This window comes from Sander lucioperca, chromosome 15, assembly GCF_008315115.2.
Source record: "Sander lucioperca isolate FBNREF2018 chromosome 15, SLUC_FBN_1.2, whole genome shotgun sequence".
Lineage (NCBI taxonomy): Eukaryota > Metazoa > Chordata > Actinopteri > Perciformes > Percidae > Sander > Sander lucioperca.
The window spans coordinates 18,389,127-18,409,957 of NC_050187.1; the positions used below are offsets into that span (position 1 = coordinate 18,389,127).

The 20,831-nt window shown below is 39.4% G+C and overlaps 3 protein-coding genes across 7 annotated transcripts; 2 read left to right on the forward strand and 1 right to left on the reverse strand.

The window, feature by feature from the left end:
* The first annotated feature begins 401 nt into the window (after positions 1 to 401).
* LOC116052847 (serine/threonine-protein kinase ICK) lies at positions 402 to 10,945 on the forward strand. 3 transcript variants are annotated; one of them, XM_031303684.2, is made up of 14 exons: positions 2,995 to 3,336; positions 4,254 to 4,516; positions 4,597 to 4,651; positions 6,353 to 6,474; positions 6,589 to 6,668; positions 6,769 to 6,901; positions 6,983 to 7,154; positions 7,363 to 7,530; positions 7,624 to 8,004; positions 8,384 to 8,592; positions 8,784 to 8,926; positions 9,678 to 9,794; positions 9,915 to 10,022; positions 10,169 to 10,945. In XM_031303684.2, exons 2-14 carry the CDS (start codon positions 4,416 to 4,418, stop codon positions 10,324 to 10,326), a joined length of 1,947 nt encoding a protein of 648 aa, XP_031159544.1. In that variant the 5' UTR covers positions 2,995 to 3,336; positions 4,254 to 4,415; the 3' UTR covers positions 10,327 to 10,945. The 3 variants fall into 3 exon arrangements, with proteins under 3 accessions (XP_031159554.1, XP_031159544.1, XP_031159550.1); XM_031303690.2 differs by lacking the exon at positions 2,995 to 3,336 and adding an exon at positions 5,796 to 5,828 and having other exon boundaries at positions 4,255 to 4,516; XM_031303694.2 differs by lacking the exons at positions 2,995 to 3,336; positions 4,254 to 4,516; positions 4,597 to 4,651; positions 6,353 to 6,474; positions 6,589 to 6,668 and adding an exon at positions 402 to 452 and having other exon boundaries at positions 6,822 to 6,901.
* Positions 10,946 to 14,608: 3,663 nt separating this feature from the next.
* gsta.1 (glutathione S-transferase, alpha tandem duplicate 1) lies at positions 14,609 to 16,464 on the forward strand. 2 transcript variants are annotated; one of them, XM_031303713.2, is made up of 7 exons: positions 14,609 to 14,712; positions 14,808 to 14,934; positions 15,040 to 15,091; positions 15,332 to 15,464; positions 15,561 to 15,690; positions 15,841 to 15,966; positions 16,122 to 16,464. In XM_031303713.2, the coding sequence occupies exons 2-7, from the start codon at positions 14,848 to 14,850 to the stop codon at positions 16,254 to 16,256; spliced, it is 663 nt and encodes a 220-aa protein (XP_031159573.1). In that variant the 5' UTR covers positions 14,609 to 14,712; positions 14,808 to 14,847; the 3' UTR covers positions 16,257 to 16,464. The 2 variants fall into 2 exon arrangements, with proteins under 2 accessions (XP_031159573.1, XP_031159579.1); XM_031303719.2 differs by lacking the exon at positions 14,609 to 14,712 and having other exon boundaries at positions 14,730 to 14,934.
* Positions 16,465 to 16,688: 224 nt separating this feature from the next.
* Positions 16,689 to 19,304, reverse strand: zgc:163080 (uncharacterized protein LOC799515 homolog). 2 transcript variants are annotated; one of them, XM_031303739.1, is made up of 5 exons: positions 19,223 to 19,304; positions 18,680 to 18,762; positions 17,430 to 17,531; positions 17,251 to 17,338; positions 16,689 to 17,150 (listed from the first exon to the last, which is right to left on the reverse strand). In XM_031303739.1, the coding sequence occupies exons 2-5, from the start codon at positions 18,753 to 18,755 to the stop codon at positions 17,108 to 17,110; spliced, it is 309 nt and encodes a 102-aa protein (XP_031159599.1). In that variant the 5' UTR covers positions 18,756 to 18,762; positions 19,223 to 19,304; the 3' UTR covers positions 16,689 to 17,107. The 2 variants fall into 2 exon arrangements, with proteins under 2 accessions (XP_031159599.1, XP_031159590.1); XM_031303730.2 differs by having other exon boundaries at positions 19,181 to 19,298.
* Between the last annotated feature and the right edge of the window lie 1,527 nt (positions 19,305 to 20,831).

Genomic DNA, 20,831 nt, shown 5'->3' on the forward strand with positions numbered 1-20,831 from the left:
AATGTGTGACCATATCTAAATGCTTTACACAATTGTTGGTAAAGCTATCTAAATGTGACATATACAGTGACATTCCTAATCACAGAATCTAATCTGTTCCATATTTACGGTGTTGAGTCTTCTAGCTGGGTGTGGTAGCTCCATAGCTGCTCAGCTTCACAAGTAGGCTGTTTCCCCTTGTTTCTATTAATTATACATCACTGGAATTATTGTCACCAAGCTGATAGTCGTGTGCTACTGCATATATCACACGCTGCACAGCATGGCCACCATCAGCTGCTCATTCGTACTGTTGACTCCGATGTTGTGGTCTTAGCTGTGTTTGCCATAAGTCAACTCCCAGCTAGATGTGAACTGTGGGTAGCATTCGGAACTGGCAAGAGCTTTCGCTACCTGGCAGCCCACCAAATAGCTGCATGCCTTTGACCAGAGATGGTATGTGCTCTTCCAATGTTTCATGCTTTGACAGGTTGCAACACTGTATCTGCCTTTGCTGGACATGGAAAGAACGCAGCATGGTCAACATGGAAGTCACTGCCGGACTGACAGATACACAACTGATGCTGGCAAATGGACCAAAGCAGATCCCAGATGATGCAACGAACATTATTGAGAGGTTTGTCATACTTATTTTTGACAGAACCAGCACCTGCACCACCTTGCAAGAGGGAAGCTATTTCCACAGAAACACTCGTGTAGCAAATCCCACCTACCCGTGCTGCTCTAATGGAACATGTCAAGAGAGCAGTCTACCAGGGTGCTCACATCTGGGGGACGAGACTGATACCAGACCCTGTGCTGCCATCACCAACTGACTGGGGGTGGGTGAAGCCAGAAGTAATGTACAGCTCCACTGGACGACGTTGCCACAAGCATCAAAATCATGCCACAAGCTTATCTCTTGTGGCTGCAAGAGTGGCTGCAGAAAGCGCTGCATGTGCAAGAAGGCTGCATATCAGTGCACAGGCCTCTGCTTCTGTGAGAATGTGCCAGCTGACTCTAACTGTACGTACACACCGCCGCCGACTTGAGCTTCTAAAGATACCGGAAGTCATTCATTTTCAATGGAAGCTGGCTATAAGGTCTCTTTAAGTAGCATAGTTAATGGCTTCAATACATTCACTGAAAAGTGTTACATGGCCTATGTTAATATGTTAACTGTACTAGCTATTGCTAGGGTTTAATCCAGATATAACTATACTATTGCAATTATTTTTTATTTTTTTATTAATCACTTTCATTGTAAAAAAACAAATTTGTCACTTAAAATTGTATGTAAATCATATCTGTGGGGTTGAAACCATGGAAACAGCAGCTTGGGGGTGGCCAAAGTTGTCTATGCCAGTAACCACTGTCAGCCATGGTCATTATATGGTAATTAAAATAATCTGCAGTGGCCTAATATCCATATATCTTTTAAATATATTGTGCTATAGTCCCAATGTTGGTGCTTTTATCACAAAATGAACAATATAGGTTAGCTATGCCGCCCCACTATATGGAGTATTTTACTTTTAGCTAAGGATCTAATAGGCTATGTTTAACAGTGAAAGACCTTCGATCTTCCCCATCTTCTTCGATCTTTGACTTTGGATAACTAAGGGCGTTTTCACACATACCTCATTTGGTCCGGACTTTCGGACTTTTCAGTTTGATCCGAACCAAAATTAGAGGTGTGAAACCTCCCCCGGACCACGGTCCGGATCAAAAGACCAAATTTTGGTCCGACCAAAAGAGGTGGTCTCGGTCCGGACCAAACTGAACCATGGTCCGGTTCGTTTACAGTGTGAAAGCATTTTTTGGATGATTCGGACTTTCGGACCAAATACAAGAAACTCTGGCAGGCTCTCCTTGTGTTACAAGACCGGGGAATAGCTCCTTTAAGGAATAGCTTGGTGCTTAGTGTGTAGGCTACATGAGAGAGTGAGAGTGACGGTGAATGCGCTCAGAGCAGACAGCTGTCGGCTATCAGAGCAGAGAATAGGCCTACATCAGCAGTTTATTTGTTAAGTGGTAGTAAATGTACAGTGTAGGTTTCCGTTTGTCTCTGAATACATTCTCCAGAAAGTTCCAGTGTCTTGCTTCTCAACATCACAACAAAACAAAAAGAGCCGCGGCAGTAGGGGAGAGCAGCAGTCAGCTGAAAAAACTCCGACCCAGAGAGAGGAGACGAGAGGACGGGGAAGCCTGTCTACAAACCAATCAATTATAAGTATCTGGAGACGCAGCTCACGTATGTGATGACGGCAGGACGTAGTTTTGTCACGTATAGATCTTTAGTGCGCTTGCATAACCGCAGTGTGAAACCAAAACTTACCGGATCAAATGTATACAATGTAACAAAAACATGAACCTTGGTCCGGACCTTGGTTCGGACTTTCATGTGTGAAAACGCCCTAAGTACATTTTACTTCTATTTGTTTAGTTTTACTCATAGACTGTATGTTAACAGTCAATGATTTTACTCAGGGCTAAGTAAATTTTGCAACGCAGAAGGTATTTCTCCATTGTGGTATTTCGTCTGAGAATTTCCTCCACCACTGGTCTGCGTGTGTTCGTGTACACCGGTCCTTAAAAACAGGTTTGGGCCATAGACAGGTTTGGGCGGATCATTTGCTTCACTTTTAAGACGGATATTTGAACAGAGAAGAAGAATGCTATACAAGAGCATACATAGGAGGATACTTCCGGTTTTGCTTTGCCCCCAAAAAATCTTTCTCGCTCTTTCTCGGATTTCTTTTAATAGCGTTTTTTTTTTTTTTAAATCATTTCAGTGTTATGAACTATATTTATAATGGCATTTACGTCTCATGACTATGGATTAAGATTGCTTATAAGTTTGGGAATCACTGTCGTATTTATTTTAATATCTCCTGTTTCTAGCGTGGTACTGTAACGTTCGGTTTCTGTCTGCATTAACAAAGTGCAGACTAAAAGAAGGGAAAGAGGAGAAAAAAGAAAAGAAAAGCTTTAAATAGTCTTCGACTTTATGCTGCAGGCATTAAATGTGTGCAGACGTTGGAGGTCGGGATGCAGTGACGTATTCCATCTCGTTTTGTATCTTTGCAGACGGAGCTGAGCATGGAGCTGAGCTGTGATTTGTTGTGACCGCAAACCGTTTTTTACAGCAACGCGAGATTATGATGAGCTCTATGACGAAAGGGCCTCGATGAAATGTATTTATGTTGTGTGTTGGACACACTGGATGCGGTTATCTGTCTTCTAACGGTGTCATCAACTGATTAGTCCGTTAAGCCTTTGGTTGGACATCGACTACTAGTGACTGACTAACGTTACTAATGCTCCTTGATGTGTTGTCGGTTTGACATGAGGATGGTGAGTGTTGTGTCTGCTGCTTCTCGTTTTGTTTTAAGTTGGGAGATAATTCAGTCCAAACAGGCCAGTTTTTCTCTCTGTAGCGCTATAATGGTGTTGTTGTCAGCAGCACCACAAAGCAATCACAAGCTAGCGTTAATTGTACCACGTTTGCTACCATTAATGCTGAGAGATGATTACTGATTACGGTCGTAGACTAGCTAACATTGCTCAAAGGATCACTTCGGAAATTTTCGTCCTTATCTCTATCGAAATGCATATATTTGACACACTTACTGTTTCACTTGTCAGTCAACACTTGAAGTTAATCCAGACATGTATAATTTTTGTCTGAAATAGTTTTTTTTCTTCCTCAAAAAAGTTTCATTACATCAATGGTAAAAAATGGGTTTGCCTGAAACTCAGATTTAAGTTGAGTACAGAGAAGCTCAAACATCCAAGTGTAGTAACAATAAGCACAACACATTTTTAGTGTTTAGTTTTCTATAGTATACCAAACAGGGGGTGTCCTTATCCCAAATCCTGTATTTAATGTTGCAGGCAGATTAAACGGTGATACTGAAAACCAGTAAAATTGTGCTTCTTAATTAATCAGCAGACATAATTAGGATTTGGAGAATAAATGGAGCCTGCCTGCTCAATACAACATCTAATTGTGCTGATATATCGGCATATATTGTGGCCGATGCATACCAAGAATTTCAATACATCATTGTCAAAGATTTGTTTTAAGGTAGTTTAGAAACAGTGTCTCCATCATATACAGTGTTTCCCAACCATTAAATGTCCCACGTAGTAGTTAGCTTGTGGTCAGTTGGTCAAGTCATGTCCTACTTGGCTTATAAAGGGCCATGTACGTTGTAATTCTTACAACTACTTAACTAACATCCGTTTTTGTTCATTCCTCTATTTCTCAGCTAGAGGGAGGCACGTCCATGACACCATGACTCCAACTCTGCCCGTGGTCTTCTGCTGTTGTCACAGGAAAAACTGGTTGCATTCAGCAGCAGACAGCAAACACATCTCTATTTTCCACCCAATTATTATCTTGCCCCAGATGCAATGGAAGGACAAGCATAATGAATAGATACACTACCATCAGACAGCTCGGGGATGGCACCTACGGCTCAGTCATCCTCGGTCGCAGTCTAGAGTCAGGAGAGCTAGTTGCCATAAAGAAGTGAGTATCTGGACAATTGTGTGTGTTTGCAATTTGATATAATTTCCAACAAGTTAGTTAATAGGAGAAATATTTTTCAGAATGAAAAGAAAATTCTACTCCTGGGAAGAATGCATGAACCTTCGTGAAGTCAAGGTTAGTTTATCTTTACCACGTTAGTTTCACACATTTGAAAAGCAAAGCAGAATTATGGAAAAATCAACCCAAAATCACCATTTTTGTACATCAATGCAGAATTTAAGCAATTTAGCGGTGCGGTTGTATCTGTGATTTGGAACAGAATGGTCCATATTTACTGATCAAGTCGATGTTAAATAGTATGTGCCCATATTAATGAACTGTTATACGCATTTGCTGCAACTGATCTCTTATTAAAGGTGCTGTAGGTAGGATTGTGAAGATCCAGGGCTTAGCCAAAAAATGTGAACATCGACAACTTCTCAGTCCCTCCCCCCTTTCCGCTAAAGCCCAAAACGGTCTCCTAAGCCCCTCCCCCCACAAGGGAGAATGAATGCGTGTGCATGAGCAGTGATTGACACGCAGTTAGACACCCCCCCCCCGGCCCTGATTGGTGCATCTGAACAGGTGGATTTTTGCAAATCGCACTACAGGCTGTAGGTGGTGCCAGAGGAGCCAGATTTTTTTTGGGAATTACCTGCTTCATGTAGTTCTACTGGAACATAGGGTCAGTTTCAGCAAATATGACAGAAAGTTAGTTTTATAAGGCTTACCTACTGCACCTTTAACTTGGCTTATCAATGTTGTTATCAAAGCTCCACAAACATTACAATTTTAGAGTTAGAGTTTTGGTTCCATTCTCCAATTTTGGGTCTGAAAAATCAACATGCTATGCTGTATTACTCGCTAGTCTTTAAACAATGTTGTTGGGGAGTGGAACAATAACATAACAGCTATAATAAATGCTGAATTTAGGTAATCATTGCTCTGTCATTTCCTCCACAAGATGTGAGCCTCCTTTTACTGAGCCTTTTCATAAATATGTACATATCTCAAACATCAAATAAATGTGACATGTAATGCTAAATGTTACACATGCCATCAGCTGTTTTGATGCTGCAGTGACCAGATAAACAACATTTTAGTGCCACACCCTGTGACTTTCTGTTTGGGTTGATTTTTCACTTTTTTTGTAGAATAGAGAAGAAACTTCATGATAACTTGATGATATGGTTAATATGCAGTACTATATATTTTTAGTTTTCAAATATGTTTTGTTTTCACACCAATTCAGTATGTTGCTGTCTAAATTTCCTCACAGCTCAAAGTCACACACCAGCTCTAAGAGTTGCAGGTGATTTTTGTGTGCTGTTGGTTTTGAGCTCTGGTTCCCATCCCTGGCCTACACACCCCTTTCCTAGAGCTTGACCTTAACGCAGCAAAACATGTGTAGAACACACTGGTCTTTAGTCCTGCTAATTGGATCATAATTACAGCATGTCACACCATACAATCTCAAATCCCATTACAGCTTTAACCCCCCCTTACTAAAATTTAGCATGGTTAAACCTTTATAATTCCAGTGCATGGGAAAAGTTTCTTTTTCTCCATCCTGCTGTTTATTTTTGCTTTTCAAATTGTAAGAATAAATCCCACCTTTGCAGCATTTACCCCCAAACTCCATTGTGTTCTTACACTAGCCATGTTCTAACATGAAGGTTTTGTTTCATCATAGTTGTAGGGCGTGCTTTTGAATGTGCTGCAGTGACCTGTGTGTTTTGTCCAGCATGGTTAGATTGACTTTTTATTTCTTCTTCAAATTCTTTGTGAATGTATTCCACATTATTCTTTCATTATCGGTTTTCTTTATTCTTTCAGTCTTTAAAGAAACTCAACCATGCTAATGTGATCAAACTTAAGGAGGTAATTCGAGAAAATGATCACTTGTACTTCATATTTGAGTACATGAAGGAAAATCTATATCAGCTAATGAAAGACAGGTGCGTATAGTTGTTATTTGTTGCATTATTAATGCCACATTTAAAACTGTATGTTATAAATGCTTACAGTTTCTCAACCGTTTGACTTTTCTAACTGTTAGTTTCTTGCTGCAGGACTCGATTGTTTCCTGAATCTGCTGTAAGAAATATTATGTTTCAGATACTACAGGGGCTTGCGTTCATTCATAAACATGGTACGTCTGTTTACAACTGCAGGATGCTAAATTAAATGTGTCACTTTTGACATTTTGTACTATTTGGGTCAAGGTGGTCATGTAATATGTCTTTGGTTAGGGTTTTTTCACAGGGACATGAAACCTGAGAATCTTCTGTGCATGGGCCCAGAGCTGGTGAAAATAGCTGACTTTGGGCTTGCCCGGGAAATCAGATCACGACCACCATACACAGACTATGTCTCGACCAGATGGTAAGTTTAAGAGTAAACATGATGCACTGTGTTTAATAGTTCAGCGCACTCAAGTCTGAGTACGCTCTCTTTTTGGACCAGGTACAGAGCCCCAGAGGTGCTCCTCAGATCCACATCCTACAGTTCACCCATAGACCAGTGGGCAATTGGCTGCATCATGGCAGAGCTTTATACCCTCAGGCCTCTTTTCCCAGGCTCCAGTGAAGTAGATACTATATTCAAAGTTTGCCAAGTCTTGGGTACGCCAAAGAAGGTAATGTTTTCCAAACGTGTATGGCAGAATTAAAAGGGCACTGTATTTGTCATTCCTTGTTAGACCTGTGTAGTGTGTGTGTGTTAATATTTTTTTCAGTTACTATTCTGCTACTGCTACTACTGTTACGTCGAATAAAAACAGATTTTCTTTTGTTAAATATGATGTTATGTGAATGCGTAAGATGGCCTGTGTCTTCTCCCTCTAGAATGATTGGCCGGAGGCATACCATCTTGCAAGTGCAATGAATTTCCGTTGGCCTCAGTGTGTTCCCAGTAATCTGAAGACACTGATCCCAAATGCCAGTCCTGAAGCCATTCATCTGATGACAGACCTGCTCCAGTGGGATCCCAAGAAGAGACCAGCTTCTGCCCAGGTAGTGTCTGGCCTACGCTTCCTGACCTCCTCGTAGCTGAACATACAGAATGAAAGCTGATGTTGTTTTGTTCAAATCTTGATGTCTTTACAGGCTCTCAGGTACTCTTACTTCCACGTGGGCCAGGCTTTGGGCACTCCTCAGCAGATCCTGGAGCAGGGCAGGCCTCAGCCAGGCTTTGTGCCGCCACTGGCTCGTTTACAGTCACAACAGACGCTGCAGCAGCAACCCCTGCTGCTTAAGCCTGTGCCTCCCTCCCAGCCTCCACCTCCCAACCAACACTGCTCCCCCCCCAGGCCTCTCCAGCAGATCCAGCCTTCCCCTGTATCTGCAGCTGCTCAGGCGGCAGTGTACCAACGGCACACAGAGCTGGTGCGAGAGCAGCAACCGAAGCACACCCTGAAGCAGGAACAGACCGGAGGAACACCACAGAGCCATCTTCCTTATATTGTTGATAAGAGTCTCCAGAGCAAGGTGAGGCGTGAAACATTATGTGTGTGTATTTACTATATACAGTATCTGTTACTATTATTAGCTCTCCTGAATTGCAAGTATTCCCTCTTTATGTCTTCCAGTTGATGAATAAATGAATGAAGCCTTTACATATAAATGTAGATGTTAAACCTTGGGCTATAAACTTGGCCTGCTATACATCCCTAAAAATGGCAGATTTATGTAAACATTTAATCTATTGTTTACATCAAGTGGTTCCTTACTTTGCTGGTCTTCACTTTGTAGATTGGTTCCACCAAAGGGAGGCTGATAGCCAGAATCTGCCATAATAACTTGTTTCTTCGAAAAAAGGAATTGCGGAAAATATTCCTCGCATGCATGCTTGATGTTGTTCTTTTAGCAAACAAGACAGGAGTCAGAAAAAGCAAACCTACTGAGCTATCAGTTGAAACCTAAAGGAGGGCGGCGGCGCTGGGGCCACGGCACAGGACACCTTAAGGGAGAAGACTGGGACGAATACGAGCAAACAGATCTGACATCCATAAGTATTCTCGGAAAAAGTAACTTCTCCACAGAGAAGTCGAGGCAGGGCGAGGACGCACTGAGCAGGTGAGGCTATGATCTCCCATCAGATGGTAACTTTTAGCAGGGGCAGAATGAGTGCCATCTGCACTGTAATAATGTGCAAACCAAATATGCAAAAAGGCAACCCAACACAAGATCTGTAGCCATACATCACTATTAATACAAGGAGGTAACTCGCGCTACATTTGTCTCATTGAATGTCCTCTGTCTTTCAGGTATGGAAATGTTCTGGATTTCAGTCGACCCCGTGAAAAGGAAGATGCACCTTTAAACCTGAACAAAAGTACAGCCTACCAGGAGCCATTGAGAACTGCTTCTGCCAAACAACATTACTTGAGGCAGTCAAGATATTTACCTGGTAATATATGTAAGACTTCACTTGAGTAAAGTAGATGTTAGTAGGACTAAGAGTAGTCTTTAGTCAAATAAATCTACACCATCTGTGTCTACAGGTGCTTTCACACCTAACCTGGTTCAGTTGGATTCAAATTACCTCTGGTTTGGTTTCAGTACGTTTGGTGTTAAAGAACATCAGCTCAACCACAGGATTCTGTAAGACTAGATGTGTGTTTGCAGGAATTAAAAAGCTAAACTACTATTAAATCCATCTTCTGGCTATGAACTGTCAAGAAAGTGATCTCATAGGCAATCTTTATACAGTACAGTGTATTTAAATGCACATAATTTATTAACCATGGTAAGACATAGGCACGTCAGCACATGGGTGCAGAGATTTTCCCCGATCAGTCAAATTGCAAAGGAGTTAAAACTAATCTATACTTTGGCAGTAATGGTAAAAAACATCTCTTTTTCATCCTAATATTCCTAAAATGATGCCCAGTTGCAGCCAGGAAGCCAGGACTAACAATGCTCATCAGTTTTTGTTTTTTTTGTGAGAACAAAGAACATAAATAAACCCATCAGGTCCAGTAAAGTGCAGAATGACCTGCCATTCACCATAATGTTTACAGCCAGTGTGAACATGAACCTGGCCAGAACTAAAATGCAATGTCTCTTTTTTTCCCCTTGGTCCTTTTTTTCTGACTGGGACTTGTGTTTATCTTATTCCTAAAAAAAATGTATCTTATAATCTTTACTGTCTCCTTCAGGCATTGGCACAAAGAAGAACGTGGCCATAAATGCCAGTAAAGACTCGACTGGAAGCCATCTTTGGGGCAACAGTAGTATTCCATTTGGAGGGACTCTGCCAAGCAGAGGGGCTCACGGTAATCTCCCAGTACATCTTTTAACTTCACTGTAATCTTTGCAATTTGTTGGTATCACTAGCTTCAAATGAATGGATCTGGTTTTTTTTTTTGTTTTTGTTTTTTATTTTAAACTATCAGGTACAAATACAATCCCAGGTGGATACATGCCGTCGTTTTACAAAAAAGACATTGGTTCTGCCGGTCACAGAGGGCACCAGGTTCCTTCAGTGGAATCAACAGCATCAAGTGAGGATGAATTTCAGAGCTTAAAACTTTCTGTAATATTCAGCTATTAATATGTTAACTTATATAAACTTTTATATAGCCCAGCCACCTAACAATGCCTTTTTTAAAAACCTTCAAACAAACCTGTTGTTGTGATACTATTTTAGATTATGCAACATGGCAGTCTGGCCGGAGTCCGATGAACACCTCTACCAACATGTCATTGGCCAACAAGAGCACCCCTCGCTCGCAAGTGCTGCCCCGCCCGCCGGTACAGTCTATCCACGGCCGAACAGACTGGTCTGCCAAATATGGACACCGCTAGTGCCCTGCCTGGAGCTCTGATCTTTGCTCCTAAGAACTCTTTCACCTCCAAAGAGTAGGCCTAGTTGTTTTATAATCAGAATCTGTACATACATCTTACACAGCAATAATTTTGTTTTTCATTATGTGTACTATGGATGTTGTGAGTTGTAAAATATCTTATGTGTATATTTAAATGCAACCGGCCAAAACCAGTGTTTTTATTTTGTATTTCTGTAACATAACTACTGTCCTACAGAGGTTACAACTTCAGTTTTGTATCAGATTTATCACTTAATGTTCACCAACCTGTATACATAATATGCATATTATAATTTTATTAAAAACTTCACTGTGACTAGTGTTTTTGTTTTTGGCTACAACTAATTATTTGCCTCTGGAAAGTTAAGTCGTTTTTGTTTTTAGATGGTCGACTTGTCAGGTAACTATTATTTGTGCATTATATGTTTTTAATGAAATTCAAGGCTATGCTTTGATTTCAGTAAAATGAATATAATGCAGGTGTACTGTACAAATCTGATTTAGTTGTTAACACGTTTTACCCCTTTGGCCAAAGTGAGTGTGATTATTAAATTGACAGTTATTGAGTATTATTAAACTTTTGACTGGGTACCAACATGTTCAACGTGTGTAATATTTTTCATGAAACACGAATGAATGAATCATGAAATTGATCAGCTGACTGCAGGCCCTAAACTTCTTGTATTACTTATCAGTCCATTTTCTGCACCAGGATGAGCACATCAGCCCTGGTAGATGCTGGCCAGCTAGATTAATCTGCTAGAGATTAATCCATCAGCAGTAGCTCACTGTTAATGTTAATATTACATACATGTGTATGTATGTGTAGCCACAAGTCAAAGGAGAGAAAAAAGGAAACATTCATGGCACACCAACATTATGTTAATTATTAACTTTCCATTTGCTACATAGCACCATCTACAGGGGTTCCAGTGAAATAGAGGGAGGAGCATCTCGCTGCAGTCTGCGGGAAGCGGGGCTTGACATCAAGCCCCGCCCACATCCAAGTCAGTCTTTTTTTTTTTTTTTTTTTACCTACGTCGTCTCCCCATACGCTCGAACCATACAGTCTATGGCTCGAACGGACCTAGACGGTAGCAAACCTCATATCCTCTTGTTTCACATTAGATGACAGAAACTGATGTAAGCTAAACACAAACGACATTTCATGCAACAACAGTGAACTGTAATTGGGCCCGTGTACTTTTTCGTTCATTTGATTTCCGACTTTGAAACGAAAAGAGTGGTTCGGAAATAACGTAAGACTGCTCCGGTGAAAGCCTTGTTTTCATGAGCTTCTGGGGCTAGCTGCTAGCTAGCTCGGAAGCTACATCTGATGGAAGGCAGGTTGCTAATTAGCCAATGCTAAAAAGTATGGAAGTAGCCTACTAGTTTCCCCTGCTTTCTATCAATATTCCTCAGTATTTGTCTTTTGGTGTAGTTTGCTAACATGCTCGTAGACATGTAAATGAACTGTTTGCGTGCTAGCTAAGTCAACGGTCAACACCTTTTATATTGTAACGTGAAAGCTCAGGCTGCGTTAGCTTCAGCTAAACCACAGCAGCAACTTGCACTGCCCCGTTAAAATGCAACTTCAACCCTCGGATATAACGGTAATCACGTAGCGATTTTACTGTATCTAAACATCTGTATGTGTGTTCGACCTTTTGAAATACTTAAATTAGGTGTGTTACTGTGCAGGTAATATCCGAGGAGCATCTCGCATGATTGTGAGTTCTCCTGAACCAGACTGAGAGACCATTTAAAGACTCAGGAACCCTTTGCAGGTGTTTTGGATTAATTAGCTGATTAGAGTGGGACACTTTTAGCCTAAAATATTGAACCTTTTCACAATATTCAAATTTTCTGAGGGTTTTCATAAACTGTAAGCCATAGTCATCAAAATGATAACAAATACAGGCTTGAAATATCTCGCTTTGCATGTAATAAGTCTATATAATTAGTTTTACCTTTTAAGTTGAATTACTGAAATAAATGAACTTTTGCACAATATTCTAATTTTTCGAGTTTCACCTGTATGCTTCTGGTTCACCTGTTAATTGTTAAAGCAAAATCGCCCCTTTGTACATTTGGTTGTGACTGAATTCTTGCTGTTAATATGAAAGTCCATAACGAAACAACACACCATTCTACTTTTGAGGGCTAAATTAAATGAAATATGGCTCGTTTTCCGTTTGAACACACATTGTCATCAATATTAACAAGGTTTAAAATGACCCATTTTTCAAATTTGGATATCATTTCAAAATCAGAAATCAGTAGTAACTACATGAAAACTTCACTGTTGCATGAAATATCGTTTGTTTAGCCTAAATCATCAGTTTCTATCTAATGTGAATCAAGAGGCTATATCAGCTTCGCTACCAGGCTGTCTTTTTTTTTTTTTTTTTTTTGTCTTCAAAAAACTTTATTATTCAAGTACAGCTCCATAAACACATTGAAAACATTAAATGCATACATACATACACGACAAAGGGGCGCATTAAATTTACATTAAAGAGGTTGTAAGGCATTGTAAATGTTCAGAGTCCGGATGGCTTTCTTATTTGTCAGTCCTTTTTTAAGGTTTTAAAATATAATTTCATGTCATTTTTAAATTGGTGACTAGCCTATTCGGTTTTCTTTCAGATCATTTACATTTATAGATATAAAATTTTCATATAAAATTAAAAGATTCAAAATAAAAAACATGTCATTTATCCAAATAATTTTCTTCATAGTAAAAAAATTCTACCAGGCTGTCTTGGTCATGGATGTATTAAGAGAACGGTCTTGGTCCGTTAGAGCGTATGGGGAATGACGTAAATAAAAAAAAAAAAAGACTGACTTGGATGTGCGCGGGGCTTGATGTCAAGCCCCGCCTTCCCGCAGACTGCAGCGAGATGTACTTGAATAGAGGGCACATATACACAATGTAAGAAGTGATAAACACATCAGTGGTATAAATTGTGTCAAACTAATAAGCAGTGGTGGAATGTAACTAAGTACATTTACGCAAGTACTGTACTGTACTTAATTGCAAATTCGAGGTACTTTATTTGAGGATGTCCATGCTATGCAACTTTATACTTCTACTCCACTACATCTCAGAGGCAAATATAGTACTTTTTACTCCACTACATCTGACTGCTTTAATTACCTTTCAAATGACCCCTTTCTGTTCAGTGTAAAACATGTTTGAATGTTTTTGACAAACTGAAGGATGAAGTGTTCCATGTGTATATCCAACGAATATATATATATATATATATATATATATATATATATATATATATATATATATATATATATATATATATATATATATATATATATGTATATATTTGTTGGATCTGGATGGCACCTAGAACTTGGTTTCAGCATGTTATGATTTGATATTATAAATAAAATTGAATTGAAATTGTAAGGGTGGAACTATTAACTAACTATTCCTTTTTTGTTAATAATCTGAATCTGCAAAAATAACTAATGTTGTCACAAAACTGTAGTGGAGTAGAAAAGTACTTTAATTACATTAATTTACATTCCAGTAATTATTATTATTATCATTATTATTATTTATTTATTTGTTTATTTATTTATTTATTTTTTTAATGTTTTGTTGCAATATCCGTACTGAAACGATAATTTTAAAAGGACAAATTGAAAAAAGGAAGGCAGACTGCCACGTGCAGCGCCTCATTTGGATGTGCCTGACGCTTTGGAGCTTAACTTCCCTACGTTTCTCCTACAAATGGGCCTTGAGCTTGTTTGGAGGTTCTAGCAGGGAGCGCAGCTACTGGTACACCGAAGGATGGACGTCCGCCGGGGGAACCATCGTCCTCTTCCACCGAGCGCGGGGCTTCGGGAGGGACACACATGGAGCGGTGAGGGAGGAAGGGGACACCCGCCTAGCCAGCCAGATCAGCCGAATAAACCCTAGCGATCAATGGGGTGACAGATGTCGCAGCCAGATCGCCCTCACATCCAGTAATATACGGGGAGGCATGGCGCTTTTAACAGGCAGTACAATACAACCCTTAACTATCACGGTGTCAAATATCGACGCAATGTTTATATTACATAGTAGTACACGTAAAAATCTTGTCATATTTATAACTGTAAACTACGTTGATACTTCGAACTTTTCACTTAAAAAATATTAAACGAACACGGTCAGTGAGTATTTTTCCCATGATGTCTAGCGGCAACATGTTAATTAGACATGTTTCTATTGGCCAGGACTAACCAATCAGAGACTTCGGATGTTTCCCCATCTTTATACTTTCTTCGCTACGCACAGTCTACGACGCTACGTCTGCTGACTTCACCCTGATTTCTCTGCGGGAGCTGGGCCTGTGTATAGGTATGACACTAAAGAAATAGTTTCTGGTAACGTAACGTAACGTGCATTTGCATTCAATAATATGTGCTATTTAATCTGTCTCTTTTTAATTTTAGAGAGTTAACGTTACCGTTACACTTCAAAAATACTATAGCCATGGCTGGGAAAGTTGTGCTGCACTACTTCAATGGGAGAGGGAAAATGGAGTCAATCCGTTGGCTTTTGACGGTTGCAGAGGTCGAGGTAAGTGATGGGTGTGATGATATTAATCCGAAGCTTGGCTGTCTTTCAAGAACCCCAAACTTCCTGAATGTGCTGTGAATGTGTTATGTAATCTCGTGTTCACAGTTTGATGAGATCTATCTGACAACTCGTGAGCAGTATGAAAAACTCCTGAGTGGTAAGCTGGTTTTCAAAAAGGTGTTTACAAGCTAAAATAAACCTCTCTGCCCTGTTTTCATGTCACATGTTTACCTTTTCAATTTGTTTATCTGTTAACGTCAACCCATGATGCAACCTGGGTGAGACATTGTGAGGTGAAGATCTTACAAGTAACATTGTGACCTGTTAACCATTAAATCAATGTTTTACCACTTGGGTGTGGCGCTCTGCCTTACCTGCTGCTGTGTTTCCTCTGCAGATGGAGCTCTCATGTTTCAACAGGTTCCTATGGTGGAAATCGATGGCATGAAGCTTGTTCAGACAAAAGCAATCTTGAACTACATTGCAGAGAAGTACAATCTTCATGGAAAAGATCTCAAAGACCGTGTCATGTAGGGTCCATTTCTTTATGTATTATATTAAGTGTCTTTTTATGACATGATTTTAGTGGATGGACATGTCACAGTAGGCTATGTGCTTTCCCTCAGGATCAACATGTATTCAGAGGGAATATTTGACCTCATGGAAATGATAATGATGTTGCCCTTCAAAGCAGATGCAAAACTGGAACCCATTAAAAGTAAAGCAAAGGACCGCTACCTTCCTGTGTTTGAAAAGGTACCACCATGCTTACTGTACATATTATATGAAATGGTGTGGTCTAATAACTGATAAATCTTGTTTAAAAACCACTAGATGGAAAATGGACCTGTTGATGATTAAATATGATAACTAAACAATATATTATGTCTTTGACAAACATTCCAGGCGCTGTCTGGGCCCATATACCTGGTGGGAGGTAAGCTAAGCTGTGCAGACGTGCAGCTGCTTGAATGCACCCTGATGTTGGAGGAGAAATTTCCTGAAATCCTTGCAGAGTTTCCCAACGTCAAGGTAAATGTGTGAAAGTGACATACTGTATAAGGCAAAAACAACAGAAAAAGATAACTTGTTCCTATGAAATCCAAATATACTGTTAGTAATCATAAGAAAAATACACACTGATTACTGAATGCTCTGTTTAAGAATAACTTTCTGTTTCCCTCCAGGCTTTCCAGGGTAGGATGACCCAGATTCCTGCCATCAGCAGGTTCCTGCAGCCAGGCAGCAAGAGAAAGCCACAGCCAGATGAAACATATGTGAAGACCATCATGGAGGTGTTCAAAATCAAGATTCCATTGTGATAAACTCTGTACATTCCTCACATAGGAAGTGGGAGTTATTCATTATGCAAACACAGCATGTACAACATGTGGATCAATTATATTTGCTGGTTTGTGTTGAGGCATTATTCATCAAAAAGCATGTCATGAATCTATGTAATCTTTCATAACATCACATAGGTGTTTTCAATGTGAAGGTTCTACTAAATAAATGTTTCACTTTTGACGAAAATTTCGAGAATGCTGCTTTGTTTTTGTTGTGTTAATTCAATGACAGAATGTGGATTATCTCCACATAAAAAGAAAACCATTAATTTAAGGATCATATTTGTTTATTTAGTTTTGCTATCATTACAAAAATCACAAACATTTACTTCATTTTTAAAGGTAACATACAGTAGCATGTCAACAGTCAATAGTACACATTTTGTTCTTTAAACTTGGCCCATTTTGTTTTTAGTAATTTGAATATTTAAGATTACTAACGATCGTAGTAGCAGTCTGCAAAACTGAAGTTGTAGTGTATACGGTAAACGCCCTGCCAACACAAACAATTGCGCCCACAAAGCTCACGTGCATAATTAATTGTTAATCTCAAATTATGAGTGACATTCATGCACGTGCTTATATACAAAATCAAAAACTGTTTTATTTATTAAAGAACAGATTTACTGCAATAAGGTTAGACATTAATCTGAAATCTGTTAAACACCCACTGGTAGCTTTTGCAAAGTTTCTGGTCACATGAAAGTTAAGTTCCCATACAAAAGGGAGGACTTGTTCTAGTACGGTAACTGGGAATGCTGTTTCCTTTAAAACAAGGCTGGTTCATTGAGAGAGAGCCCTCAGTCTGGACATGGTTATTCCTCCAGTCACACCATGAGGAGTAGTAACAGTCGAAACACCATCAACAAACTGTAAGAAAGAGTAATCAAAATGTATTAAAACAAGTGTGTTATAACCCATGTGTTCTCTCAATAAACTTTACTGCATGTTGAGCAAGTTGGACTCTGACCTTAGCCCTGACATAATGCCGGCAGGAATGAATTTTCCAGATTTCTTGTATCTCGTTCCCATCACGAATGAGAGGAGTCCCGAGGTAACTGAAAGAAAGAAAACACCATGACAATACCAATTCTCTAAAATATGAACTGCTGAAAATCAATATATTAGGATGAGCTTAGCCACACTCACGCAATAAGACCTTGATGTCTTTTGGGTCATTAGAGATGTTGTATGCACCATAAGCAGAGAACCAACCAAAAACTAAACCAGCCATCAGGGACATCACGCTGCCTATAACGACACAGAGACACATGATGATAATCAGGGTGCACATATGAACGGAATTTCGTTCATTTTCGTACAACCTCAACCTCACAGTCTTCTTTTGTCTTGAGCCTAGAGTAAGTGTTGTGAATATGTTGTATTCCATTCTGTGAGAACTCTGAACAAAGCAACAGTTTGTATCGTAAATTGTAACACTGTTTTCATTGTTGAAGATGTATCTGTGTGAACCAACCTTGAACCAATCCTCCTCTACTCGGGACTCTTTCTTATCTATCTACTCTCACGTCATCTAGGTGAACGGAGCGATCGTTAGAAAATGTATATATCCTTGTGTGTTTTATTAAACCTTTAGAACATTGTGAACTGAACCCTGCATCGCGTCCCTTTGTTCTCTGAGCTCGCCACTGATTTCAGTATCAACTCACAGAGGTCAAGCCAGAAGATGATAGGATTCTGGCGCCTGGGTAGCTCACCTGGTAGGGCAGGCGCCCACATATAGAGGTTTACTCCTCGACGCAGCGGCCGCAGGTTCGACTGCGGCCCTTTGCTGCATGTCATTCCCCCTCTCTCTCCACTTTCATGTCTTCAGCTGTCCTATACAAAATAAAGGCCTAAAATGCCCCTAAAAAAAATAATCTTAAAAAAAAGAAAGAAAGAAAATTTGTTGCGAGGAACAACCAACAAACCCTGATCAGAGGACCTCTGAGACCTGCTGATGTAGGGCTGCAGAAGCTCTTCCAAAAGGCTCCAAAAGTGATCACAAGGATCTTGAACTGGATTCTAAATTTGACAGGAAGCCAGTGTAAAGAAATCAAGATCGGAGTAACATGACACATTTTGGAGGACTTGTTCAAAAGCTTAGCAGCATTTGTCTTCATCTCTGCAATTCATGGAAGTCTTCCTAAGTCAGATGATAAGAGCATTGCAGTAAGACAGGAGGGAATTAATGCATGAATAAGCCTTTCCAACTCAGCTGGGGACACAATGGACCTGAGTTTAGCAATGTTCCTCAGCTTGGTAGAAGCAAGAGCCAACCAAACAATTTACATGCTGGTCAAAACTCAAAGCCTGGTCCAGTAAAACACCTAGATTACAGAGGGTAGGTTTAACAGAATAGGATAGAGAGCCAAGACTTTCAAAAAATATATTTCAACCTTTTCTCTTGTATCCAATAAATCCTCCAATGGCAATGGCTGCAGCATAGCCAAATCCAATCCAGTCCACTGCCATCACAAAGCTGTAAACAGAAGTTAAGTCAAGTATGTTATTCATGTTAAATAACAAAGCTTACCAAAAAAACAAAAACAGACTGGTAATCTACGATAAATCAATTCTTAAACTGAAGCAAATCTTAAGTCAATTTAGTTCCCACAAATGAGCAGCCTAGCTGTAAACTTTTTAGCACAATACTTTACTTAACTAATATTTTAGTACTTTAACCCTGTGATCTATCCGGAAGATCTCTAGGTGTCGCTGTGAGACCTTTAGTGGTTAAAACATAAAACGACAACAGAGGAAGCGTAAAAACAAACAGCCCTACGCCTAATACATCCATGCCCTACATATTCTATTACAATTTACTGAATGCGAAGTACGCATTGTTATCAAATTATCATTATACATTAATTGAATTCGTCTTGGTAAATATTACATACCTCGAGTCCAAACAAATGAGCAGCAGCACTTAGAAACGTTACCTTCAATCTGTGACTGCACTTCCTCGTTACAAATCACAATACGCATGCGCCATTTAGTTCAGACTGTGTTCGCTGACATTTGATAAAGTGGGAATGTAGTATTTCGGAAAATTAATCGTTTTTCTTTGGTTCCCAATTTAAAAAATAAAAAAAAAATCCTATTGAAGTTTTGTACATAGTATCCCCCTGACCATACAAGATATATAGGGTGATATCAGGTAAAATAGGCCATCAGGTAAAATCATAATGGGTAAAATGGGCCATTTAAGGTTTGGGGGTCCCAGCCCCTCTGGAATTTAGAGCCAATGACTGCAAAGGATTTCAAACTGTTGTCATAACTGTGCTTGACAAGTAACAGGTCATTTGATTGGTTTATGGTTGCTATGGTGGGCGGGGCAATAATTCAAATCAAGACTGCACCAGAAAGCTGCATGGTAAGTAGCCTGTCATACCAAATCTAACTAAACTATTATAAGGATGATAAATCTATAAAAAAAAAAAAAAAAAAAAAAAACATGCACATAAAAAAATATGCATAATATCTGTCTTGATGGCATCAGTCAGAAATAATGTTGTTAGTTTGGTATATGAACATATTTTTTGAAAAAGTGATGTTTTTCTTGGCGGCCCAATTTACCTTAACCCACTGAGGTAAAATGGGCAACATGGTTTCAGCTAAAATGGGCCATCATCTGTGTCACTCACAAACACACATACACATGTGTTTGAGTATGTGTGAGTGATTGTGCGTGAGGGTGTGTGTGTGTGTGTGTGTGTGTGTGTGTGTGTGTGTGTGTGTGTGTGCGTGTATGTATATGTATGTACGTGCGTACACACACACACACGCACCCACACACAAACACACTCACCATGACCGCCCAACAGTAATAATGGTAGTAGATATTTTATTTAAAGTAAGTATGGCAAACGAGAAAAAAGAGGGAGAAAGAAAGAGAGAGGAAGTGAGAGGAGACAGGATGTGTGTGTATGTGTACGTACGTGCGTGCGTACACACACACCACCACCACTGACATCAGTTCACTGATCTATGCTGTTCCAAAATGGACTTTTTTTAATTGCACATTTGAATATGTGGGTTTGCACCCAAAATGTTTTTTTTTTTAATGGCACATGAATGTGTTTGTTTAATGCACTTTAAATGTTATGTGACTGTATAAGCAACTGTGTTTTAAAATTAAAATTGATGATAAATTACTATTTCCCTTTGCAGTTTGACTGGCCCATTTTACCTGAAACTGCTCATGCAAAAAAAGTTGGCACAGCTGATGTTTCAAGAACTGTAGGGCCTAAATAATTATATTTTATTACATAATTTCAACACAAAATTACCAAAAACAATCATTATTAATCATAAAAACACATGGAAACAAACGATTTACCAAAAAGTGGCCCAATTTAGCTGATATAACCCTAGAAGAAAGAAATGTAATCTAAGAAATAAATATAATGAAAAACAAGATAAGAAAAACATGTTATAATAACAATATATCACCATTTTACAGCATTTTTAGCAACACCAGACCACATTTTTACCATTTCTTATTTGTTTGATTCGTTGTCTCAGTTAAGTTTTGGCCTGAAATCTGGA